Raw genomic sequence first — 27567 nt, forward strand, 5'->3', positions numbered from 1 at the left:
TGCTTTCTTTCCTTTTGCTCTCTTTCCTTTTGCTTTCTTTCCTTTTGCTCTCTTTCCTTTGGCTTTCTTTCCTTTGGCTTTCTTTCCTTTTGCTTTCTTTCCTTTGGCTTTCTTTACTTTGGCTTTCTTTCCATTTGCTTTCTTTCCTTTTGCTTTCTTTCCTTTGGCTTTCTTTCCTTTGGCTTTCTTTCCTTTTGCTTTCTTTCCTTTTGCTCTCTTTCCTTTTGCTTTCTTTCCTTTGGCTTTCTTTCCTTTGGCTTTCTTTCCTTTGGCTTTCTTTCCTTTGGCTTTCTTTCCTTTTGCTCTCTTTCCTTTTGCTCTCTTTCCTTTGGCTTTCTTTCCTTTTGCTTTCTTTCCTTTTGCTCTCTTTCCTTTTGCTCTCTTTCCTTTTGCTTTCTTTCCTTTGGCTTTCTTTCCTTTGGCTTTCTTTCCTTTGGCTTTCTTTACTTTTGCTTTCTTTACTTTGGCTTTCTTTCCTTTCGCTTTCTTTCCTTTCGCTCTCTTTCCATTTGCTTTCTTTCCTTTTGCTTTCTTTCCTTTTGCTTTCTTTCCTTTGGCTTTCTTTCCTGTTGCTTTCTTTCCTTTGGCTTTCTTTCCTTTGGCTTTCTTTCCTTTTGCTTTCTTTCCTTTGGCTTTCTTTCCTTTGGCTTTCTTTCCTTTGGCTTTCTTTCCTTTTGCTTTCTTTCCTTTTGCTTTCTTTCCTTTTGCTTTCTTTACTTTTGCTTTCTTTCCTTTCACTTTATTTCCTTTTGCTTTCTTTCCTTTTGCATCGCTTTCCAATTACATCGTTAATTCGATTACAGCTATAGTTGGGTAATTCTCCTTGGATATATGGCGGTGAATGAATGGGATCAGAGGCACAAAGGGTGTCATACCCCGGTATGATAGGTGGCGCTGTACCCATTCCAGCTGTTGCTAATAGAGCCACTTCCTGTTGACCTCTTCACCACCAACAACAACAACAAACTCAGGCATTGGAGAAAGATGGAGAACGCAGAGCCAGATGAAGCTACGTCCCTCTACATTTGGTCTGCGATGAGCTGCTTGTTGCACAAACTCGATGCCCAACGGAGCATTCTCCATCGCGTTGTTTGTTTCTTTCTGACGCCGACAACAACAGGAATATCGTCTCCTTTGACTTCCGGGTCACGACCCCGGGAAAACATCTGGAGCATGCGCAGAACGCAAAGTCTGATTCACCACGTGCTTCAGCGTCTACAAGCAGGTTTAGAGTGACTTTCAGCCCAGTTATCTCGGGGTCTGAATCCCATCCGATCCAATTCTTAGTCAGATTAAGGTGTCTACATGCACTTAATAACTCAGTCTGATGGTGATTTAGCCAATAATCCGATCCTTTCATGCCACGTGACCCCACTGAGTGACTCCAGTGTGAGAGGATCTGTTGCTCCCAGGTTCCCGGGTGAGGAGGAGTTCACACATCCAGACAACGTGGAACTGTTGAGTGGCAGCGAGGACAATGGCGCTAAGTGCTGTGGGCCTCTTTCAAAGGTCAAAGGTTAAAGGTTATTTGTCATCTGCTCCCCTCTTCCACACGCCGGCTGCTTTCAGCCGTAAGGGATGAGCTCCCGGCCGGAACACCGGCCGGATCACAGCCGGACGCTCGCAGGTGTCCGTCAGCTGTCACCTGACGTGTGGAGGAACGCCGCCGGAAACCAAACACCCGCAGGCCTCCGTGTTTAACCTCCGGGCCCGCGGGCCTCCGTGTTTAACCTCCGGGCCCGCGGGCCTCCGTGTTTAACCTCCGGGCCCGCGGGCCTCCGTGTTTAACCTCCGGGCCCGCGGGCCTCCGTGTTTAACCTCCGGGCCCGCGGGCCTCCGTGTTTAACCTCCGGGCCCACGGGCCTCCGTGTTTAACCTCCGGGCCCGCGGGCCTCCGTGTTTAACCTCCGGGCCCGCGGGCCTCCGTGTTTAACCTCCGGGCCCGCAGGCCTCCGTGTTTAACCTCTGGGCCCGCGGCGGGCCTCCGTGTTTAACCTCTGGGCCCGCGGCGGGCCTCCGTGTTTAACCTCCGGGCCCGCGGGCCTCCGTGTTTAACCTCCGGGCCCGCGGGCCTCCGTGTTTAACCTCCGGGCCCGCGGGCCTCCGTGTTTAACCTCCGGGCCCGCGGCGGGCCTCCGTGTTTAACCTCCGGGCCCGCAGGCCTCCGTGTTTAACCTCCGGGCCCGCGGCGGGCCTCCGTGTTTAACCTCCGGGCCCGCAGGCCTCCGTGTTTAACCTCCGGGCCCGCGGGCCTCCGTGTTTAACCTCCGGGCCCGCGGGCCTCCGTGTTTAACCTCCGGGCCCGCAGGCCTCCGTGTTTAACCTCTGGGCCCGCGGCGGGCCTCCGTGTTTAACCTCCGGGCCCGCGGGCCTCCGTGTTTAACCTCCGGGCCCGCGGGCCTCCGTGTTTAACCTCCGGGCCCGCGGGCCTCCGTGTTTAACCTCCGGGCCCGCAGGCCTCCGTGTTTAACCTCTGGGCCCGCGGCGGGCCTCCGTGTTTAACCTCCGGGCCCGCGGCGGGCCTCCGTGTTTAACCTCCGGGCCCGCGGGCCTCCGTGTTTAACCTCCGGGCCCGCGGGCCTCCGTGTTTAACCTCCGGGCCCGCGGGCCTCCGTGTTTAACCTCCGGGCCCGCGGCGGGCCTCCGTGTTTAACCTCCGGGCCCGCAGGCCTCCGTGTTTAACCTCCGGGCCCGCGGCGGGCCTCCGTGTTTAACCTCCGGGCCCGCAGGCCTCCGTGTTTAACCTCCGGGCCCGCGGCGGGCCTCCGTGTTTAACCTCCGGGCCCGCGGGCCTCCGTGTTTAACCTCCGGGCCCGCAGGCCTCCGTGTTTAACCTCCGGGCCCGCGGCGGGCCTCCGTGTTTAACCTCCGGGCCCGCGGCGGGCCTCCGTGTTTAACCTCCGGGCCCGCGGCGGGCCTCCGTGTTTAACCTCCGTGTTTAACCTCCGGGCCCGCGGGCCTGTGTGTGCTGAACATGTCAGGCCCTCCATCGTTTAACAGCGGCCCGTCTCTCAGGGGGCCCTCGGAGAACAAATTGCATCTTTCTTTCCTCTTTTATCACCCTCTCTGGCGGCCGTCTGTGAGCCTGGAGACGGATATGGGACTAACAGATGGAGGCTTCAGCATTAATTATTGGGCTCCAAAGAGTAAACAAGTTATCTCTGAGTACTCCCTTATTGTGCTCAGGGGGTTCACTAATTAACTGTGCAGGGAAACAGTGACACGCATGTTGTTATGTAGGCAACACCAAACACCCAGAGCCCAGGTCCCGAGTGATTCACCTGCATTCAAAACACACAGAAAACTAAACTTTGTACAAATCCTTCATCCAACCGTCGAAAAACATCCGAAAGTTTTATTATTCTGGCCGTGAGTGAGAAACTAAGTGAACCCCTGATCCAGCAGCTGGTAGCAGCAGTGAGTGAGAAACTAAGTGAACCCCTGATCCAGCAGCTGGTAACAGCAGTGAGTGAGAAACTAAGTGAACCCCTGATCCAGCAGCTGGTAGCAGCAGTGAGTGAGAAACTAAGTGAACCCCTGATCCAGCAGCTGGTAACAGCAGTGAGTGAGAAACTAAGTGAACCCCTGATCCAGCAGCTGGTAGCAGCAGTGAGTGAGAAACTAAGTGAACCCCTGATCCAGCAGCTGGTAGCAGCAGTGAGTGAGAAACTAAGTGAACCCCTGATCCAGCAGCTGGTAGCAGCAGTGAGTGAGAAACTAAGTGAACCCCTGATCCAGCAGCTGGTAGCAGCAGTGAGAAACTAAGCGAACCCCTGATCCAGCAGCTGGTAGCAGCAGTGTGTGAGAAACTAAGTGAATCCCTGATCCAGCAGCTGGTAGCAGCAGTGTGTGAGAAACTAAGCGAATCCCTGATCCAGCAGCTGGTAGCAGCAGTGTGTGAGAAACTAAGTGAACCCCTGATCCAGCAGCTGGTAGCAGCAGTGTGTGAGAAACTAAGTGAACCCCTGATCCAGCAGCTGGTAGCAGCAGTGTGTGAGAAACTAAGTGAACCCCTGATCCAGCAGCTGGTAGCAGCAGTGAGTGAGAAACTAAGTGAACCCCTGATCCAGCAGCTGGTAGCAGCAGTGAGTGAGAAACTAAGTGAACCCCTGATCCAGCAGCCGGTAGCAGCAGTGAGTGAGAAACTAAGTGAACCCCTGATCCAGCAGCCGGTAGCAGCAGTGAGTGAGAAACTAAGTGAACCCCTGATCCAACAGCTGGTAGCAGCAGTGAGTGAGAAACTAAGTGAACCCCTGATCCAGCAGCTGGTAGCAGCAGTGAGTGAGAAACTAAGTGAACCCCTGATCCAGCAGCCGGTAGCAGCAGTGAGTGAGAAACTAAGTGAACCCCTGATCCAGCAGCTGGTAGCAGCAGTGAGAAACTAAGTGAACCCCTGATCCAGCAGCTGGTAGCAGCAGTGAGTGAGAAACTAAGTGAACCCCTGATCCAGCAGCTGGTAGCAGCAGTGAGTGAGAAACTAAGTGAACCCCTGATCCAGCAGCTGGTAGCAGCAGTGAGTGAGAAACTAAGTGAACCCCTAATCCAGCAGCTGGTAGCAGCAGTGAGTGAGAAACTAAGTGAACCCCTAATCCAGCAGCTGGTAGCAGCAGTGTGTGAGAAACTAAGTGAACCCCTGATCCAGCAGCCGGTAGCAGCAGTGAGTGAGAAACTAAGTGAACCCCTGATCCAGCAGCTGGTAGCAGCAGTGAGTGAGAAACTAAGTGAACCCCTGATCCAGCAGCTGGTAGCAGCAGTGAGAAACTAAGTGAACCCCTGATCCAGCAGCCGGTAGCAGCAGTGAGTGAGAAACTAAGTGAACCCCTGATCCAGCAGCCGGTAGCAGCAGTGAGTGAGAAACTAAGTGAACCCCTAATCCAGCAGCTGGTAGCAGCAGTGAGTGAGAAACTAAGTGAACCCCTGATCCAGCAGCTGGTAGCAGCAGTGAGTGAGAAACTAAGTGAACCCCTGATCCAGCAGCCGATAGCAGCAGTGAGTGAGAAACTAAGTGAACCCCTGATCCAGCAGCTGGTAGCAGCAGTGAGTGAGAAACTAAGTGAACCCCTGATCCAGCAGCCGATAGCAGCAGTGAGTGAGAAACTAAGTGAACCCCTGATCCAGCAGCTGGTAGCAGCAGTGAGTGAGAAACTAAGTGAACCCCTGATCCAGCAGCTGGTAGCAGCAGAGGATATTTGGCCCACTTGTGAATAATCTTTCCCAGATTGACGGGCAGCAACAGCTGCCACGACACCATGTTTTTTAAATTGTTCCGTAGAACTGGAAGAGTTTCTTTCTTTTTTCCATGTTCGCAGGCCTGATCTGTGCAACAATGTCCACCCAACAGGAACGTGTATTGTTTTGAGAAGCAAAACGCTTTATTTTTTAAACCCCAGCCAACTAGCCGGACTACCTTCATCAACACCAAAACGAGGCTGGAACTCTGCTCACAGGACGCAGCAGGGGGTAAGAAGATGTTCATAAATGATGCTGCTGATATGGGATGTCATACAGCTTCATGTCAAAAGAGGCGAACTGTCCCTTTAAAGTCTCATGTCCGAATCCAGTTGAGGGTTTAGTCACAAATCAGGCCATTGATCTCCTCTTATTGGCCGCTGACAGCTGCAGCTCAGCATGAAACTGGGACTCCAGATTAAAGTGCCGCGTCATCACTTGGCCGTGAGGTGGCTCATTAGCTAATGGCTCGTCTTTGGCGTGGCGCGGTGTTTTCGTAAAGCCTCCATCTCCTCGAAGCTGTTTTCAAAATATGTGGTGCACTAACCTGCTGTTGAACTTCTCAGGGTGCTTTTCCCGCATCAGGTGGAAGCGGTGGGCGATGGAGGCGTCCTGTACGGGAGAACAGAGGAGACGGGATCATCAAAGCCAAACGGGCCAAAGGTTAATGAGCTGTTGTGCCAGCATTAACAGATGCTGCCGCACGTCATTAAAGCTAAACACTCATTGTACTTTCTGAGAAACAGAAACAACAAGAGAGTTGTTAAAGCAGTTATTACACCTGTAGGACTTCACATCAAGAGACCAAAAGTCTCGTTTAAACAGGATAAAACACCACGAATATGTATAAATATATGTATAAATATCTAAAGAATGCTGTTCAGAAAACAATCAATGAATCAGGAGATGGGTGCTACATTAATTAATGATTAGGGCTGACAAAATCAAAGAGGTGAAGACATTCTGTGAGGGTGACCCTGCAGTTTGGGGATGTAGCCTGAGCTGAAACGGGTAAAGAAAACTGAAAGTTCATCTTTAAAACGCTGACAGGTGGCGTTACTGTGGATGTGAGCCGAGTTATCACCGGAGTACTCGAGTCTTTAACATCCTCCCTCTGTCCGAAGACACTGAGCCGTTTGGAACCAACACACCTGAACCGCTCGACCTGCTGCAGGTGAGTCACTCAGCGGGGTCACATGGCCTGAAAGGATCGGATTATTGGCTAAAGTACAATAAGACTGAATTGAGCAAGGGTAATTATCCTTGGATATATGGCGGTGAATGAATCGGATCAGAGGCACAAAGCATGGCTGTGTTCCAAAGCGCATACTACTCCTACTAACTTTTTGAGTTAGTATGCGAGTTTGAGTAAGCGAGAAGTTCCCGGATGCATTCTAGATTCTTCTAGTATGCATCCGTTGGGTATGCATCATGAGGTTACTACTCATACTCAAACTACCCAAGATGCAACGTAACGTGACGTCGCCGATCGTCATTTCCTGTCAAAACGCCAGTTTCAAGCTAGCTACAACGAGGGTAGGTTCACTTCCTGTTTTCAAAACAAAAGCACCAATTGTATGGTAATGGCTTTCCCTATGATAAAAGGCAACGGGTATTTTATTTTGTGAAAATAACAGGAAGTGCGTTGCTCACTGCGGCTAGCTTTAGTAGCGCCGAATTCGTGGGAACAAAATGGTAAACAGCCGGTATTTTGTCAGGTTTTCAACACGTTGGGGATCTAAACGACTACTTTCTCGCCTGAAAATGTTTCAAATGTTGCTAAAGTTTACAGAGTTTAGAGCTTAAAGACATGGTTGGTAATCCTGTTCAGAAACACATTTTGTAATACTGAGTGAAATGGTCCGTCTATCCTGAGAGAAATCTATACAAGATGTATTTAGAAAAAGGGACGGAAATAATCAGACCTCTGTGGCAGCTGCAGGACTGAGAAAAAGCTGACCAATCCGAGATCAGCGTCCCGCTGATCTCGCTTTAAGAGAAATCAGCTTCAGGCCGGCTGATTTCGGCTCGGGCAGGAGCGAAATGCATTGTGGGTAGACGCTCTGCATACTGTTCGATGAGTATGCAGTATGTAGTATATATTATGTAGTATGCAGTATGCAGTATGCAGTATGTAGTATGCAGTATGCAGTATGTAGTATATATTATGTAGTATGCAGTATGCAGTATGCAGTATGTAGTATATATTATGTAGTATGCAGTATGCAGTATGTAGTATATATTATGTAGTATGCAGTATGCAGTATGCAGTATGTAGTATGCAGTATGCAGTATGTAGTATATATTATGCAGTATGCAGTATGTAATATGCAGTATGCAGTATGTAGTATGTAGTATGCAGTATGCAGTATGTAGTATGCAGTATGCAGTATGTAGTATGCAGTATGCAGTATGTAGTATATATTATGTAGTATGCAGTATGTAGTATGCAGTATGTAGTATGCAGTATGTAGTATATAGTATGTAGTATGCGGTTTCGAACACAGCCCATGTATGATAGGTGGCGCTGTACCCATTTCAACTGTTGCTAATAGAGCCACTTCCTGTTGACCTGTTTCAATTTAATAACTCAATCTGATTGTAATTTAGCCAATAATCCGATTCTTTCAGTGCCATGTGACCCCACTGACTGTTACAGCGTGGAAGATTATTTTCACATTCAGGTCGCTCTGCCCTGCTGTTGCTGCTCGTTGGGCTTCGGTTTGAAGAAGGAAGAATGTTCCGGACAGTTGGAGGAATAAACATAATATGCATAAAGCCAGCCTGCTTTGGTTATAAAAGCATCAAAAACATCATCGCTGACAGTCCTTCGTGCCATATTTACACGAGTAAATGATTTTCCCTGCCGACAGGCTCGTACACCCAGACAAAGGTCTGCTGTAACACAGTCAGCCTGCAGAGCAGGAGGCTGCTAACAAGAGGACGGCCCTAACTAAAGGTCAGAGGTCGGTGTCCTCCCATGTGTTTCACCTCTCACCTCCGAGTCAAAGGTCAACGAGGGGCAGCCTCGGCGTGACCTCATAAACAGACCAACGCAAACACCGGCAGCTGCCACCACAACAGGACCGGCGTCTGAAACCCGATCCCAGCAGAGTTTAAGAGAAGTTAAAGGGACAGTTCGCCTCTTTTGACATGAAGCTGTGTAACATCCCATATCAGCAACATCATTTCTGAACATCTTCTTACCCCCTGCTGCGTCCTGTGAGCAGGGTTCCAGCCTCGTTTTGGTGCTGATGAAGGTAGTCCGGCTAGTTGGCTGGGGTTTAAAAAATAAAGCGTTTTGCTTCTCAGAACAATATGCGTTCAACAGAGTAATACATTTGCATCACAAAATGGTTCTCCAGGAAAAAGTCAGACCTCACAATCTCTTGGCCCTATTTTCTCTCCCTTCGTATCACTGCCTGCTGTGCAGACCGAGCAGCAAACACCGTAACAGGCGCATACCTGTCAAGTTTTGGATTTGAAAATAAGGGAAATTTTCCGGCACCCGCCGGGAGCAGTCCTACCACCCCAACCAAGCTGCGGTATCTAAGCTGAAATCACGCTTATAAACTACAATGGGCTTTATGTATAGCTGCACTACTTCCTAAGCCAGCTCCTTTGTTTCCTGTCTGCCATTTTTGGACAAACTGATTAATTCAGGTGTGTCTGATTTATTGTTGTTGTCACTACTGAGGTCAGGCACACCTGGATTAATCAGTTTGTCCAATAATGGCAGAAAGGAAACAAAGGAGCTGGCTGAAGTTCAGGAAGTAGTGCAGCTGTACATAAAGCCAATGACGGGCCTACCTTTGTCCTCATCCATCTCTGTTTTTTTTCTGTATTATTCGCGCGTTGTCAGTTCATCATCTGACGACACACACTAACCTCGCGATAACTGCCACCTGCAGTACCTGTAGAAGGCAAAATATGGGTGATTTGCGGGAAAATGCTAATGCGCGAGGAGGGCGGGAAAGAATAGTAAAATACTGGACTTTCCCAGCCAAAACGGGATACTTGACAGGTGAGAACAGGCGCGGCTGTCGGCAGGCGGTGATACGCAGGGAGAGAAAATAGGGCCAAGAGATTGTGAGGTCTGACTTTTTCCTGGAGAACCATTTTGTGATGCAAATGTATTACTCTGTTGAACGCATATTGTTCTGAGAAGCAAAACGCTTTATTTTTTAAACCCCAGCCAACTAGCCGGACTACCTTCATCAACACCAAAACGAGGCTGGAACTCTGCTCACAGGACGCAGCAGGGGGTAAGAAGATGTTCAGAAATGATGTTGCTGATATGGGATGTTACACAGCTTCATGGCAAAAGAGGCGAACTATCCCTTTAAAGTGTTCCAGCGTGGCTGGAGTCATTCGAACAAAGACCTGTGCAGCTCCATAAGGCCTCAAACATCCAGCGACGTGCCTCAGAAACACACACATTACACACTCGTGCTCTGAGTGGATGCGTTCAGCTCCGGCCCTAATTCGACCTCCTCGGGGTGAGCCTGACCAGAGCTGCCTCTGCTGCGCTGCCTCTCACAGATAAACAAGTTCAGGATCGACTAACTGTCAGGGGAAGTCATGTGCTTAATGTAGCTGTAACCGCTGATGGAGATGGTGTCCGGCCCCAGAGCACGGCGGGGGGAGAGCGTTGCTGTGATGGAGGAGTCGTCGGTTAAAGACTCGTGATGTATGACGGCGTCTGGTTCTAAAGTGCAGCAGCAGCACACGAACAGACTCACGTCCATCTTTAAGCACGACGAGACGGAAATAAAGACGCGAACACGACAACAGCGTTTCATACGATTAAACTGGGCCTCAGTCATCTCACGTAATTCAATAGATTAAATCTGAAGCTGCTTTTACTTTTGACAGATGGAAGCGTTTCCTCAGAAATCATCCGGAGCCTCGGTTTACCATCTGCTGAGGACCAGATTACTCTTTTTATGGTCCTGATGCAGGGCCGGTTCTTGCTATGGGAAATGTGGGCGACCGCTTAGGGCACAAAAAAAAAAAAAATTAAACAATTAAAAAAAATAAAAAAAAAAATAAAAAAACAAAAAAAATAATAAAAAAAAATAAAAAAATAAAAAACAAAAAAACAAAAAAAATTAAAAATAAAAATCGCCAGTTTTCTAGACTACCGCTCATTTCCATGTCAACTTAGTGGAGTGGGTGCTGGGCCTCATTGTCACGTCAACTTGCTGCTGAGTCATACAGGAGGGGGGGTAAGACTGATCCCAGGCCACAACACAAGCTGCTTCCAATCCAAATAAACTGTATTTCATTCCTAAATCGAACATAGACCCATATACCTTCATGTAATTAACTGGGTTATGTGAAAAATGTAAATAAAAATCAAAGTGAATGTGTTTACGTCACGTGACTCCGGTTGATTGACGGGTGAACGGGCGGCGTTAATGGGAAAAGCAAAGGTAATAATGTGGAGTCATCATGGATCATCATCATGGTGAAAGACCAAAGAAGTTTAGAAAGAGAAGAAGAGAAGAAGAGGAGAAACGGGCAGAAGATAAAGGCATGCAGATTTCTATCAGTGACGTAGGCTATAGGCTATCTGTTAGCCTCTTGCTAACATGTTGCTATTAGCCACGACTGTGTTTGATTTTTAGTTTTGCTGAAATAGAATAAGAATTGAGGCATCATGTCATGCAGCTAATTTCACCCAAAGGCAACCTGGTCCAGTTTGTGTTTGCAACACAACAAGAAGTCCCGACTGTGGATTAGTTTTATTGTTATGAGCTATATGCTAAATTAAATAACTTAAATAACTTCTAATATACATTAACATGGCATTTTGTTAGCTGCATGTGGTATCTTTTTGTACCTTTTTGTATTTGAAGATTATATATAATAAAATAATACAAATAATATAATATGTTGTTGTGTTGGTGGCGGGTAGGTCTTTTTTTTGGGGGGGGGGGCTGTAAGGGATGGTTCGCCCAGGGCGTAAATTTATTTATTTATTTAGTAATTTATTATTATTATTATTATTATTATTAGTTAGTAGTAGTATTTTTATTCAAATTTGTATTATTATTGTTGTTGTTAATATACAATCATTGTAAATATTAATAATTTTTTGAGCTACTTGACTAATTTGAATTTCCCCCATTGGGGATGAATAAAGGCAAAGCAATTTTATTTTTAGAGCAGAATTCGTACACAAGGTAATTCAAAGTGCTTTCCAGCTACATAAAGTATTTTTCTATTCTGTTCTAAATCCAGCCAGGTCCGCTGCTGTCCTGACGTGTTAAATCTCTGAAGTGAAGGAGGCTGGAGCAGGTCCGGACAGGCAGAACGGCCCGTGACGGCGGGCTGGCACCGGCCCGCTCGCCCTGAGGCTTCGGAACAGAAGGCCGTGACAGCGCAGGTGGACAGGTGCGCTGCTAAATCTGCTCGCCTGTCACTCTCAAAGTGCTTAGATCTCACAACATCATCAGATACGAGAGCTTAAAATAGAGTTGCTACCCTCCGCTTAGCCGGACCAGAATTTGATCCTGGAACCCGGGGAGCGAGCCGACACCAGAGCCGCCCGACTTAAACTTAAAACGAAGACCCGGCTGTTCCGATTCTCACGGCAAAGGTTACCCACCACAACAGAAACGCATGCAGAAACATGCAGTGCAGCAGGGGAAGCTGGTTACAGCACCGTGCTTGCTCTGAGTTAGAGCGCCCAGCGCGGCCTGTGGATCAGAGCCAGGGACACATAAAGCCCCCCAAAGCATGACCGACTGCTTCATGTCCCGGATTCTGCTCTCAGTCTCCTGCCAGCAATGTAGTCAGGGAGCCAAAGTCTCAAAAGCTCAATAAAATGGGTCTGCCATACTTTTTATTTGTGTTTTTTATGTTCACTTTGACCCTAAGAAGCAATAATCAGAGGGTCTGCTCTGCTGGAAACATGGCGAAAAAAAATTGTGGCCATTTTAGTGCATGTACCCTTCATTTTTTGATAGAAAATGTTGGAAAATTACAATTTTCCACAAATCCTCAGTGGGTTGGGTAAGCTGTCAATAAATGCATTCCAGATGCACAGAACACATGTGGAGACCTGAAGCTGATTTAGATCCCCAACGTGTTGAAAACCTGACAAAATACCGGCTATTTACTATTTTGTTTCCACGAATTCGGCGCTACTAAAGCTAGCCGCAGTGAGCTAACGCACTTCCAGTTATTTACACAAAATAAAATACCCGTTGTCTTTTATCATGGGGAAAGCCATTACCATACAATTGGTGCTTTTGTTTTGAAAACAGGAAGTGAACCTACCCTCGTTGTAGCTAGCTTGAAACTGCCGTTTTGACAGGAAATGACGATCGGCGACGTCACGTTACGTTGCATCTTGGGTAGTTTGAGTATGAGTAGTAACCTCATGATGCATACCCAACATTTAGGAGAATCTAGTATGCATCCGGGAACTTCTGGCTTACTCAAACTCACATACTAACTCAAAAAGTTAGTATGAGTAGTAGGAGAAGTATGCGGTTTCGAACACAGCCTTTGTCAGGTTCAACCCATTTTTGAGACTTTGGCTCCCCGACTAATATGTGACATTCGGCCTAAAGTTGGGCCATTTGGATTCTGCTGTTTGGAGCTGGCGTTTGCGGGCAAGAGGAGGTGCAAATGGATGAGGAGAGTGGGGGAGGGGAGCGAACACTGGCTGGAAAATGTCACCTCGGGGGGTCAAACGGCACCAGGCAGAGGAGTGGATGACCAGCTCAGCCTTTTGGTGGTAAAATGGCCTCCGGGGAGGTTTAATTTGGGCAGAAACATCCCAGAGGACTTTAAATCTCACATATGTGCTCATGCTGTGATCCTGAAACTCTCTGATCACTTAGATATTTCTGACCTGGGCCTCTTCAAATCTGGGCTAAAAACCTACTTATTTAGGATGGCTTTTAATACCCAGCAGTATGATGACACTTTTATCTTATTCGATTTTGGTGTATTTTATTGCTTCCACTGTTCTTTTATTGTTTTTATTTGTTTTTACTTATTCTTCTGTTTATTCTAACTGAACTGAAACTGTTAGTAATTTAAGGTTTTAAACATACACATGTGTGCATGTGTCTGTGTGTGCACGTGTTGGTGCACGTGTGCGTCTTTCCTCCTTTCTTTAAGACCAGCCAGGTGTCACTCAGCACGGTCATTCATTACCGCGGTAACCTGGTCTGAACCTGGCAGGCGCTGACTTCCTGTCACTGATACTTCCCCTGACCTTCAGTCTGTGCCAGGACCACTCCATCACACACACACACACACACACACACACACATTTCACGTGCACATTTCACATGCACGCTCTCTGCTGCAGTGGAAAACACAACACAGCTGATTCTGTGCCTTTCACATGTTTGATTCCTGCATCAGAGTTTCCTCCAGCTCAACTCAGAGGTTAGAAAGCCGCCACAGAACACCTGATTTCCTGCATCTGACACACAGCAACTCAACAGGAAGTAAAATCTACAAGACGTGAACAAGGCGGTAAAACGGTCAAAAATGTCCGGGAAGCAGACACCCTTTCCGCTTCTTAGACCAGGCTTAAAACTTTCCTTTCTGATAAAGCTTATAGTTAGGGATGGCTCAGGTGATCCTGAAACATCCCATAGCCTCTGGGTCAAATTCTGAAGAACTCTAAAGTCAACTACCACAGCTATGCAGATGACACACAAGCCCCTTTCACACTGCCGAATAACCCGCGTTTCATTCGCGAATTTAGCGTGTCCGCTGTTGCGTTCACACTGCCGACCCGGGCTGCCGCGTCAACTCGACTCGCCTTTCGACCCGCGTTGGACCCTAGTCTTTTTGCCGAGCCGAGTTTGGTGTGAACGCAATCGACGCGGGTCGGACGTGGGCGTGACGTGAGGAGTTTAAAAGACAGAATGGACAGCTGATTCAGAACAACAGCGACAGGTGAGGACAAGTTTTACTCTGTTTTAGCCTACATCAAGTTGGACATTTTTTAATATGGCCAACTGGGGAGACAAGGAAGTCCGCGAGCTCCTCAGCCCCCGAGCAGAGGACGTTATTTACCGCCACATGTCGGGGACGGTGAAAGATGGACCTCTGCTGGAAGGGCTGGCGAGAAAGATGGGAGAGCTCGGTTTCCCACGCAGCAAGACGCACCGTAAAGTAACATCTCCATGAACTGCATTCCAAAAACGAGTTCTCAAGGTGTCCCGCCATCGTTTGTTTGAAAAATTTGATGCAGACAGGTGTATTTCACCCTACCTCCGACACATGGCTTGTGCCTACGTCATTGTACACGCCCAGCATTTTATGTGTTTCGTGTGACGCTCTGCCACTAGGCCACGCCTCCTGAACTCGGCTTCAGGCGACACGGGTCACCAACACGCCAAGCGTTCACATTGCTCGACGCGGGTCGAAGGTGCAATTTGGACCCGCTAAGGTAGCGGGTCGCAGTGTGAAAGGGGCTACAGATATATCTGGCTCTGTCTCCAGATGACTGCAGTCCTATAGAGTCATTGTGCGACTGCTTAGAGCAAGTCAAAAAGTGGATGAACCAAAATTTCCTTCAGTTAAATCAAGAGAAAACTGAGGTCATTGTGTTTGGCAACAAAGAGAAGAGCTTTGCTGTCAGTAAACATCTTGAAACTAAAGACCAAGTCCGGAACCTCGGCGTGCTGATAGACTCAGACCTGACCTTCAACAATCATATCAAATCAGCCTTTTATCAACTTAAGAACATGTCCCAAACAGATCAGGAGAAGCTGATTCATGCTACATGCTAATGCTAACGGTCTTCTGACTGGACTCCCCCAAAAGAGTCTCAAACAGCTGCAGCTCATTCAGAACGCTGCAGCCCGAGTTTTAACCAGAACAAAGAGATCACATCACATCACCCCAGTTCTCAGGTCTTTGGCTCCCGCTCAGATACAGAATAGATTTTAGAGTTCTGCTACGGTTTAGGTCCAGAACGCATGAATGACATGCTGGCAGAGTATAAACCCAGCAGAGCTCTGAGATCTGCTGACTCAGGTCAGATAGTGGAGCCCAGAGTTCAAACTGGACCCGGTGAAGCAGCTTTTAGCTGTTATGCTGCACACAACTGGAACAAACTACCAGCAGAACTGAAATCAGCCCCAACTGTGAGCACTTTTAAATCCAGGTTAAAAACATTTCTCTTTGAGTTTATATCTTTCTTTTCCCCTTCTTCTTTGATTGCTTTTAACTGTGTTTTAATTTTTATTCTATATTTTTTTTAAATTCTCTTTAAATTGCGTGTTTTTATGCTGTTCTTTTAAATGCCTTGTCTTTATGTAAAGGCAACTCGGTGTGCTTTACATAAAGTGTAAGAGTTGAGACGGGAGATTGGACTGAAGACAAGTTTCTGTGCAATTTGTTGGTTTCCTTAGCTGGGAAATTGTTTTAGAATTGGCTCTATATGAATGAATTGGATTATTTTGTAAACAATTATGATTACAATGAATTTAATTCCAATTGGCTTGAATTGGACTTTATTATCTAAGTGCCTTGAGATGACATTTGTTGTATTTGGCGCTATATAAATAAAAATGAATTGAATTGAGCTTTCAAACACTTTTGGGATAAATGCCTCGTCATGCTGCAAAGTAAAGAGGAAGGAAGGAAGCCTGCCCTCTGAGGTTTAATGTATCAGGGCAGGAGGAAAAATCCTGCCAGGTCTTTAAATGATGTAAATCCAACCTCAGATGAACAACAACACATCATTTATTGAACAAAAATTGCAGAAGCAGTGTGAGAAAAACCAACCGTAGAACTGAAAGAGGGTGTTCTTCTGTATATATTATCACTAAGACCAAAGAAGTGGACCCCATCAGTCCAGCTCTGAGGTCTTTACACCGGCTGCCTGTCCATCAGAGGATAGACTTTAAAGTTCTGATGCAGGTCTATAAAGCTCTGAATGGTCCAGGACCAGAATGCATCAGGGACCTCCTGACCCAGTATGAACCTTCCAGACCCCTCAGCTCATCTGGATCCGGTCTTCCATCAGTTCCCAGTCAGAACCAGACATGGAGGAGCTGCATTCAGCTTCTATGCTCCACATGTCTGGAACAAACTCCCAGAAAGCCTCAGATCAGCTGAAACACTCAGTGTGTTTAAGTCCAGGCTGAAGACACACCTATTTTCAGCTGAATAAAGCTCCAAAGTTTCAAAACTTAATCACATTTTAACTCCTGATTTTGTCTGATTTTATCTTATCTCTTTCTTTTTGGTTTAAAATTTAAATCATGCTTTTTATTTCTACTGTTTTAATGTCTCTGTAAAGCACTTTGAATCACCCTGTTGTTGAATTGTGCTGCACAGATAAACCTGCCTTGCCTATATTCTGCAGAGATCATCTGACACTGAGGGTTCTTTACGGAGAAACTGACCCAAAACCCCAGCAAAGAAGTCAGGGGGTTTAGTGTTTGTTGTTGGGGAGAAAATTAAAGACGAAAGCAATTAGAAAAAGATGTTTAAGTGCAAAAGAACCACAGAGAGACACAAAAGTACCACAGTGATGTGCAGAGATGTGACGGGGTCTTTTACATCTCTTACATATCTGGGGCTGCAGGCTCATAACTCATGTCTGTGATGGTGGGTGCACGGATCCACTTAGCGGTTACTCTGGAGCTTTTGACTGCATAAAATTCTTCTAATGAGGGAGCTTTTGTTTCCATCGCAGCGTTTGAGAAATCCTTCCTGACATCCTGAAAATGCTTCGCAGCCGAGACGTTTAAGCAGGACTTTGAAGTGTTTTTTTGTATGAGGGCTGCGAGCGTCTGGCGTGAACATCAAACCCTTCTCACCCAGAGCTGCAGTAACTCTGGGTTAGAGCTGCAGTAACTCTGGGTTAGAGCTGCAGTAACGCTGGGTTAGAGCTGCAGTAACTCTGGGTTAGAGCTGAAGTAACTCTGTGTTAGAGCTGCAGTAACGCTGGGTTAGAGCTGCAGTAACTCTGGGTTAGAGCTGCAGTAACTCTGGGTTAGAGCTGCAGTAACGCTGGGTTAGAGCTGCAGTAACTCTGGGTTAGAGCTGCAGTAACTCAGGGTTAGAGCTGCAGTAACTCTGGGTTAGAGCTGCAGTAACTCAGGGTTAGAGCTGCAGTAACTCTGGGTTAGAGCTGCAGTAACTCTGGGTTAGAGCTGAAGTAACTCTGGGTTAGAGCTGAAGTAACTCTGTGTTAGAGCTGCAGTAACGCTGGGTTAGAGCTGCAGTAACGCTGGGTTAGAGCTGCAGTAACTCTGGGTTAGAGCTGCAGTAACGCTGGGTTAGAGCTGCAGTAACTCTGGGTTAGAGCTGAAGTAACTCTGGGTTAGAGCTGCAGTAACTCTGGGTTAGAGCTGCAGTAACGCTGGGTTAGAGCTGCAGTAACTCTGGGTTAGAGCTGCAGTAACTCTGGGTTAGAGCTGCAGTAACTCTGGGTTAGAGCTGCAGTAACTCTGGGTTAGAGCTGCAGTAACTCTGGGTTAGAGCTGCAGTAACTCTGGGTTAGAGCTGCAGTAACTCTGGGTTAGAGCTGCAGTAACGCTGGGTTAGAGCTGCAGTAACTCTGTGTTAGAGCTGCAGTAACTCTGGGTTAGAGCTGCAGTAACTCTGGGTTAGAGCTGCAGTAACTCTGGGTTAGAGCTGCAGTAACTCTGGGTTAGAGCTGCAGTAACTCTGGGTTAGAGCTGCAGTAACTCTGGGTTAGAGCTGCAGTAACTCCGGGTTAGAGCTGCAGTAACGCTGGGTTAGAGCTGCAGTAACTCTGGTTTAGAGCTGCAGTAACTCTGGGTTAGAGCTGCAGTAACTCCGGGTTAGAGCTGCAGTAACGCTGGGTTAGAGCTGCAGTAACTCTGGTTTAGAGCTGCAGTAACTCTGGGTTAGAGCTGCAGTAACTCTGGGTTAGAGCTGCAGTAACGCTGTGTTAGAGCTGCAGTAACGCTGGGTTAGAGCTGCAGTAACTCTGTGTTAGAGCTGCAGTAACGCTGGGTTAGAGCTGCAGTAACTCTGTGTTAGAGCTGCAGTAACGCTGGGTTAGAGCTGCAGTAACTCTGGGTTAGAGCTGCTGGGTTAGAGCTGCAGTAACTCTGGGTTAGAGCTGCAGTAACTCTGGGTTAGAGCTGCAGTAACGCTGGGTTAGAGCTGCAGTAACTCTGGGTTAGAGCTGCAGTAACGCTGGGTTAGAGCTGCAGTAACTCTGGGTTAGAGCTGCAGTAACTCTGGGTTAGAGCTGCAGTAACTCTGGGTTAGAGCTGCTGGGTTAGAGCTGCAGTAACGCTGGGTTAGAGCTGCTGGGTTAGAGCTGCAGTAACTCAGGGTTAGAGCTGCAGTAACTCTGGGTTAGAGCTGCAGTAACGCTGGGTTAGAGCTGCAGTAACTCTGGGTTAGAGCTGCAGTAACTCTGGGTTAGAGCTGCAGTAACTCTGGGTTAGAGCTGCAGTAACTCTGGGTTAGAGCTGCAGTAACTCTGGGTTAGAGCTGCAGTAACTCTAGGTTAGAGCTGCAGTAACTCTGGGTTAGAGCTGCAGTAACGCTGGGTTAGAGCTGCAGTAACTCTGGGTTAGAGCTGCAGTAACTCTGGGTTAGAGCTGCAGTAACTCAGGGTTAGAGCTGCAGTAACTCTGGGTTAGAGCTGCAGTAACTCTGTGTTAGAGCTGCAGTAACTCTGGGTTAGAGCAGCAGTAACTCTGGGTTAGAGCTGCAGTAACGCTGGGTTAGAGCTGAAGTAACTCTGGGTTAGAGCTGCAGTAACGCTGGGTTAGAGCTGCAGTAACTCTGGGTTAGAGCTGCAGTAACTCTGTGTTAGAGCTGCAGTAACTCTGTGTTAGAGCTGCAGTAACTCTGGGTTAGAGCTGCAGTAACTCTGGGTTAGAGCTGCAGTAACTCTGGGTTAGAGCAGCAGTAACGCTGGGTTAGAGCTGCAGTAACTCTGGGTTAGAGCTGCAGTAACGCTGGGTTAGAGCTGCAGTAACGCTGGGTTAGAGCTGCAGTAACTCTGGGTAAGAGCTGCAGTAACGCTGGGTTAGAGCTGCAGTAACTCTGGGTTAGAGCTGCAGTAACGCTGGGTTAGAGCTGCAGTAACGCTGGGTTAGAGCTGCAGTAACTCTGGGTTAGAGCTGCAGTAACGCTGGGTTAGAGCTGCAGTAACTCAGGGTTAGAGCTGCAGTAACGCTGGGTTAGAGCTGCAGTAACTCTGGGTTAGAGCTGCAGTAACTCTGGGTTAGAGCTGCAGTAACTCTGGGTTAGAGCTGCAGTAACTCTGGGTTAGAGCTGCAGTAACTCAGGGTTAGAGCTGCAGTAACTCAGGGTTAGAGCTGCAGTAACGCTGGGTTAGAGCTGCAGTAACTCTGGGTTAGAGCTGCAGTAACTCTGGGTTAGAGCTGCAGTAACTCTGGGTTAGAGCTGCAGTAACTCTGTGTTAGAGCTGCAGTAACTCTGTGTTAGAGCAGCAGTAACTCTGGGTTAGAGCTGCAGTAACGCTGGGTTAGAGCTGAAGTAACTCTGGGTTAGAGCTGCTGGGTTAGAGCTGCAGTAACTCTGGGTTAGAGCTGCAGTAACTCTGTGTTAGAGCTGCAGTAACTCTGGGTTAGAGCTGCAGTAACTCTGGGTTAGAGCTGCAGTAACTCTGGATTAGAGCTGCAGTAACTCTGGGTTAGAGCTGCTGGGTTAGAGCTGCAGTAACGCTGGGTTAGAGCTGCAGTAACTCCGGGTTAGAGCTGCAGTAACTCCGGGTTAGAGCTGCAGTAACTCTGGGTTAGAGCTGCAGTAACGCTGGGTTAGAGCTGCAGTAACTCAGGGTTAGAGCTGCAGTAACTCTGGGTTAGAGCTGCAGTAACTCTGTGTTAGAGCTGCAGTAACTCTGGGTTAGAGCTGAAGTAACTCTGGGTTAGAGCTGCAGTAACTCTGGGTTAGAGCTGCAGTAACGCTGGGTTAGAGCTGCAGTAACTCTGTGTTAGAGCTGCAGTAACTCTGGGTTAGAGCTGCAGTAACTCTGGGTTAGAGCTGCAGTAACTCTGGGTTAGAGCTGCAGTAACGCTGGGTTAGAGCTGCAGTAACTCAGGGTTAGAGCTGCAGTAACGCTGGGTTAGAGCTGCAGTAACTCCGGGTTAGAGCTGCAGTAACGCTGGGTTAGAGCTGCAGTAACTCTGGGTTAGAGCTGCAGTAACGCTGTGTTAGAGCTGCAGTAACTCTGTGTTAGAGCTGCAGTAACTCCGGGTTAGAGCTGCAGTAACTCTGGGTTAGAGCTGCAGTAACGCTGGGTTAGAGCTGCAGTAACTCAGGGTTAGAGCTGCAGTAACTCTGGGTTAGAGCTGCAGTAACTCTGGGTTAGAGCTGCAGTAACTCTGTGTTAGAGCTGCAGTAACTCTGGGTTAGAGCTGAAGTAACTCTGGGTTAGAGCTGCAGTAACTCTGGGTTAGAGCTGCAGTAACGCTGGGTTAGAGCTGCAGTAACTCTGGGTTAGAGCTGCAGTAACGCTGGGTTAGAGCTGCAGTAACTCTGTGTTAGAGCTGCAGTAACTCTGGGTTAGAGCTGCAGTAACTCTGGGTTAGAGCAGCAGTAACTCTGGGTTAGAGCTGCAGTAACTCTGGGTTAGAGCTGCAGTAACGCTGGGTTAGAGCTGCAGGAACTCTGGGTTAGAGCTGCAGTAACTCTGGGTTAGAGCTGCAGTAACTCTGGGTTAGAGCTGCAGTAACTCTGGGTTAGAGCTGCAGTAACGCTGGGTTAGAGCTGCAGTAACTCTGTGTTAGAGCTGCAGTAACTCTGGGTTAGAGCTGCAGTAACTCCGGGTTAGAGCTGCAGTAACGCTGGGTTAGAGCTGCAGTAACGCTGGGTTAGAGCTGCAGTAACTCTGGGTTAGAGCTGCAGTAACTCTGGGTTAGAGCTGCAGTAACTCTGGGTTAGAGCTGCAGTAACGCTGGGTTAGAGCTGCAGTAACTCTGGGTTAGAGCTGCAGTAACTCTGGGTTAGAGCTGCAGTAACTCTGGGTTAGAGCTGCAGGAACTGGTCATTAATACTTGGAAGCATCTTGCATGTCACACCACACACACACACGAACATATTAACACCCGACGTGCACGGCGGCGGGATCAGCTTCCCCACTGAAACACGAGGCGGCATCTTTCAGAGCTGCTGACATGGTGCCATTTCCCCCTGTTGCATTCCTCCCATCAGATTCTTTCCAGGCTGCAGGTCAAGTGAAGGAAGCGACGCCGACCAATCCCACAGCTCCATTTATGAGCCGCGCTTTATGCATTTCAACAGGCAACGTGGATAAAAGGAAACAGACTACTGGGGTTGGAATAACATGGAGGGAGGGGCTTCAAACAGCTGTGAGGCCGTCAGCCCCCTCAGAGCTCAGAGCTCAGAGTTAAAGCGCCGCTCACTGCCAACAGCTCAACCCTCTGAAATCTGAGGATACTCACATGTTTACGGATGTTTAACTAAAATACATGTTCCTCAATAATTCATCCATTTACTTTGACTTTTATTTCACTGCAGACGATATAAACTAAAGTTATTTCATATTTTATCTCTTCAGCTTCATTTAATCTGTTAACAAACATCATTTCTGCATCTCAGACCTGCAACACGTCCCATAAAAGTCAGGACAGAGAACCTTCTCCCTCTCTGTAACGTTTCCTTTCCTCGTCCGTGTGCTTCTATCAGCTGCTGATGAATGATTGTTGATGTTCTTGATGCAGCGCCGTCTGAGGGGTCAGAGGTCACGGGGGTCCAGCTTAGGCTCGCTCCCTCGTCCTTTACACTGAAACTCCTCCAGATTCCCTGAATGCTTTCATGATATTCTGCTCTGCAGAGGGAGAAACGTGCAGATCCCTTCCAGTCTTTCTCTGAGGTACTTTGTTTTAAACACATTTGTGGACAAACTGGAGCTCCTCTGAACATCTCTGCTCCTCACAGACTCATCATGGAGGCTGCTTTAATTAACAACATTATTTATTTCTACCTCATTACCAGCTTTAAACAGGCCTGAAATGTAAAAATGAATCTTAACAAATTAGACTAAATACTTTGGGTTCATACTGGGCATTTTTTGCTCTCTCTGATTTGGGGTTGTGAATAAATAAAGAGGGAGGCAGAAATATGCAAGTTGTCCTTTTTTTAACATGTTGCATTGTTCAAATGTCTGTTTATTGAATTAAATAAAACTGATGAGTGAAAACAGAATATCTTTATGCATATTGTCTGCATCATCTTTTTAAATTCTCATTCCCTGGCATGTTTTTCAGAGTTTTGAGTTCCATTAAACATAGCTTTTAACTTTTAAGATAAGCTGAAAGAAACATTTTATGTTTCCAGAGATCGATAACATGAAATCTAAATGACACAATAAACCTTCAGATTTACAGTTCTGGGTGCTTCAGCTGAGCCCACCACATGCTTCACACTGTGTCATCCACAATTAAGTCAGCGAGATAAAGGACAGATGACTGGAAGCTTTTCAGGCTCGGCCTTGCCAGTCTCCCGTCGCCATAGCAACCGATCCCCGAAGCGACGGTGGCCTGCGCCGGGACGGCAGGAAGCGCAGACCTTGTAAGGGTGGTAAAACAGATCTGAGGTTCTTAGCGTGAGTCAGAGTCAGGTTTGCTCAGGTGTCGTGTGCTCGCCGATACTCCAACGCCATCTGCCACCGAGGCTCCTGGAGGAGCGGCGGGCTGTTCGGTGGCGGTTTGCCACCGCGTGCAGGCTCACACAGATAACCTTTTACACCAAACTGATGAATCTGCAGCTCCTCTGCGCTCGTGTGCCGGTTCAGCTCTCACAGGCTCTGCCCTTCATGCGTTCAGCCGCGTTTCTTTAGGGTAAAACTCAGCGTTACGCCTCGTGTTCAGGGGCAGATCAACGCTGTGGCATCAGCAGAGGGGGCAAAACTCACTTCTACACATGCTGAAGCTCATTAAAGAGTCAGCCATTCGTTTGAGTAGAAACATGTTCTCCCCCCATCACACAATAGCTGCTTAAAGGGACAGTTCGCCTCTTTTGACATGAAGCTGTGTAACATCCCATATCAGCAGCATCATTTCTGAACATCTTCTTACCCCCTGCTGCGTCCTGTGAGCAGAGTTCCAGCCTCGTTTTGGTGTTGATGAAGGTAGTCCGGCTAGTTGGCTGGGGTTTAAAAAATAAAGCGTTTTGCTTCTCAGAACAATATGCGTTCAACAGAGTAATACATTTGCATCACAAAATGGTTCTCCAGGAAAAAGTCAGACCTCACAATCTCTTGGCCCTATTTTCTCTCCCTTCGTATCACTGCCTGCTGCCGACAGCCGCGCCTGTTACGGTGTTTGCTGCTCGGAAGCACGAAAGGAAAGGAAAGGAAATGAAACGAAAGGAAAGAAAGAAAGAAAGAAAGAAGGAAAGGAAACGAAACAAAAGGAATGGAAAGAAAGAAAGAAAGAAGGAAAGGAAACGAAAGGAAACAAAAGGAATGGAAAGAAAGAAGGAAAGGAAACAAAAGGAAAGACGCCTGCCGACAGCCGCGCCTGTTACGGTGTTTGCTGCTCGGTCTACACAGCAGGCAGTGATACGAAGGGAGAGAAAATAGGGTCAAGAGAGTGTGAGGTCTGACTTTTTCCTGGAGAACGATTTTGTGATGCAAATGTATTACTCTGTTGAACGCATATTGTTCTGAGAAGCAAAACGCTTTATTTTTTAAACCCCAGCCAACTAGCCGGACTACCTTCATCAACACCAAAACGAGGCTGGAACTCTGCTCACAGGACACAGCAGGGGGTAAGAAGATGTTCAGAAATGATGCTGCTGATATGGGATGTCATACAGCTTCATGTCAAAAGAGGCGAACTGTCCCTTTAAAGAGGTCCCAACTCATATCAAACTTGAGAAGGTTAGATTCTCACTTGTGGGTTCTGGGGATGTTTCCAATGAAACCTGGAAACCCTTTATTGAATATCCAGAGAAAACTACTATTTACCCAGAAAGTGACTAGATGCCCCCCCCTCTCTTTTCTTATTTTTTTGTTTTTCTTTCTCCTTTTTCTGTGTTTTACTTTATTTTCCTCCACTAACAGTGGCTGGGAAGGGCAAAAGGGTACCTAAGGTTCAGTCATTGAAGCTGTTCTGGCTTAAGCTAACTTGTTTTTTCAGCATACGCGGTAAGACAATCCTCTTACTACCTTTTAATAAGTCTACCTAGATACATTATATGTGTCAAGTACTGCTGTATATGAACGAAAAATCTAATAAAAAGGCAAAACGTGGCAACGCTTTAGTCAAAGTAAATGAACCCTCTGCTGCTGTGTCTCCCAGAGAAAACTGTCTGATTAAAACTCTGGAAGAACCTTTAAATCAGAGCCACTTAGAGATCTGGGTTCGGCTGTGTAACACGGTGCATCGTCTCTCTGCCTAACGTCCATCTGTGCTCACGTCTTCCTCCTCCTGTTGAATCGCAGTCACATGGTTCAGTGCGCTTTCTGTCTCATTAGCCCAACTATGAGCTGCTGGGATGTTCGATCCACAGCGGAGGACGAGTGAGCTCTGAAAACTTTGTGAAAACCCAGAAAAATCCTCCTTTTCCCACAGATAATATCCAGGGTTTACCCTTTGTGCTCATCTATGGACTCAAATTACACTTCATATATCAGAGAAACTGGGTTCAGAAGTTCCTCCTGAGCAGAGGTGGGTGGTAACGAGTTACATTTACTTTAGTAAGTTTTTGAAAACATTATACTTCCAGGAGTAGTTTTAAATCTCTATACTTTTTACTTTTCCTTGAGTAGATGTGTGCAGCAGAAACTGTCCTCTTACTCCGCTACATTAGGCTACAATGAGCTGGTTACTTTTCTTCTTACCTCTTTGGTATTCTACGCCTCATTATTTTTATCCCCCCGCGTACGCCTCATTTTAATGTTTTATTCTGACAGAGAGAGAGACTTCCGCCAAAGGCTCTACCACCTGACTGTGTTCCACCAATCAGACGCAGCCGTGCAGTCTGGTCACGTGACCGTACTCGATCTCAGCGGCGGGACGGGTTAGCTTTAGCATTAGCAGTCGTAGCAAACAAACAAAGAAACAGATGAAAAATGTCAGAACCAACGGTGGGAAATGAAGACGCAGACGAGGCCTCATACTGAAAGCATGTTTACCTTACAAAGAGTGAGAAACAGCAGCTACATTATGTGTCTTCTGTGTCAACCAAAACAAACGCACCTTTCAGCAGAAACTCAACATCTAACTTGAGGAAACATGTAGCGGTAAGTTTCCTAAACTCGTTTTTCCCCCCATGGATAGGTGAATGTTTGTTTTTTAGGTTACATATGGGTTACATATGTTTTAAACATTTCCTAAGTCTCTTTTATTCTTTATTGAAGTTCTTGAATTTACCTGGATTATTTTAATTTAAGCTATTTTGTAATTAATTAATTCATTTTAATTTATTTTATCAATTGGATGAACTCTAATTTGCCTAAAGATGATTATTTAGTATTTTTGTCTGTCTGATTGAATGCTTGTGTTAACAAATAAATCAGACGTTACTCAACAGTTACTCAGTACTTCAGTAGTTTTTTCACCGAGCACTTTTTTACTCTTAGTCAAGTAATTATTTGGATGACTACTTTTTACTTGAGTCATATTATTCTGAAGTAACAGTACTTTTACTTGAGTACAGTTTTGGCTGCTCTGCCCACCTCTGCCCTGAGGGAACAGGCAGGAGGTTCACCCACTGAGCAGCCCTGATATCTGGGGGGGTTTGAAGCAGGAAGTGATAACAAGATATTTCAGAACTCCACGTATGAACCAAGAGGAAGTAAGCAGGGTCAGATAAATGTTGGAGAAAGTTTCCCAATGCGAGAAACCCAGAGGTCCTGCAGCCGTTTTACGTCCTAATAACAGCCGTCAAATGAAGGTTAGAACCTGAAAGCTGCCCGACCTGGAGAGGATTACACAGAAAAGCTTAAAACTTCAGAAAGATGGAGACCCGCGACGCCTCTAACGGGGACTGAATAATAGTGAATGTACTGTAAGTAGGCTGAACCTGAGCACCGTGTTTGTCACCTCTGTGTAAAATGTCCCTGAGGCCCTCGTGAAGCATCTCCATCTGGACAATATAAAAAGGTTGCTAAGCAACTGTCACCTGGCAGCCGGCTTCTTTCCTCCAATTAAAGGACCAAACCTGCCCAAGAGGAGGCGGATTCTCCCTGATTGTGAGTCCGCATTGCTCAGATCGACTTCTGTGTGTTTCAGTTTCTTCGTCTAACGACACAAACAACTGTTCACCAGAGCTTTAAATTCCACATCTGCATGTTTCAGCCAGTGTTTCACCTGTAGGGCGGGAACTTCTCTGACTGGTTGAGTTTTATCAGAACTTTTATCAGAAATCTTTCAGGCCCATTCGTTTCACACAGGTAAACGTGTTCTTTTCCCTTATTTTGTGCAGGATTACGGGTCATCTGCTCCGTTTGATCTCCACAAAGAATACTTTGCTGCTTACTCTACCTGTAAGTATCAAAAACTGAGGAACAGGACCAAGAGGAGGAAGCTCGATCGGTTTTAAGTCCCGAGTTAAAAAGTTCACAAACAGATTCTCACCCAACGAATGAGCTGCGTTACGCACTCCAGAGGAGATTAAATGTGACGTGGCCGAGGCAGAAAGGTGGAAATAAGTGAACCCCACGCTGAAACTAAATGTTTTTTTAACATAAATATGAATAAAACAGACGGGAATGTTATTCCAGAATAAATAAATTTAAACTTTAAATAACTATATTTAAATATGTTAAAATATTTTGCTCTCCAGAAAGACATATCTGACTAAATTATAATATATTATATAATATTATAATAAATTATATTAAGTTATAAATATCCTGCAAAAAAAACAGAAAAAATGAATAAAATGTGCTTTTTAGTAAACGTTAAAATAACAACAAATCAAAACATTCAGTTTTCTTTGCTCTTAGGCCTTTTTGTCAGAGCTGGATGTTTGCCATCTTTTTTTTTGGCAACATGTTTGTTTATGTTTGGTGTGACTTGGTTCAACATTACTTGGCAACAGGGAAAGTGAGGCAAGGCAACTGAAGCACTGCATTATGGGATCTGTAGTTTGTGTGTTATCAGCCTTGTAATAATAATAATAATAGATCTATATAAAATAGTCTCACCGGGCCGGATGTGGCCCGCGGGCCTTGAGTTTGACACATGTGCTCTAAAGAAAGGCTCCAATCTGTAATAAACTCTGCTGATGAGCCACCAACGGTACAAAGATGAAGCCAAAACTCAAGAGAACTATGTCTTAATCTTACTGAACCTCATGCAAGGAACAAAAATCATCCAATGAATGAATAAAAGGCACCAAACAAAACTTTTTCTCCTTAAA

At 46.7% G+C, this 27567-nt stretch overlaps 1 protein-coding gene across 6 annotated transcripts in view; it reads right to left on the minus strand.

The window, feature by feature from the left end:
• The window catches only part of dgkg (diacylglycerol kinase, gamma), a 188977-nt gene that overhangs the window by 62157 nt on the left and 99253 nt on the right, over positions 1–27567 (minus strand). For all 6 annotated transcript variants that reach the window (XM_075480301.1, XM_075480299.1, XM_075480303.1 and 3 more), the window contains one exon: positions 5777–5841. In XM_075480301.1, coding sequence (XP_075336416.1) covers positions 5777–5841 — 65 coding nt within the window. The remainder of the gene's footprint in view (positions 1–5776; positions 5842–27567) is intronic.

This window comes from Odontesthes bonariensis, chromosome 12 (genome assembly GCF_027942865.1).
Source record: "Odontesthes bonariensis isolate fOdoBon6 chromosome 12, fOdoBon6.hap1, whole genome shotgun sequence".
In the NCBI taxonomy this organism is placed as follows: domain Eukaryota; kingdom Metazoa; phylum Chordata; class Actinopteri; order Atheriniformes; family Atherinopsidae; genus Odontesthes; species Odontesthes bonariensis.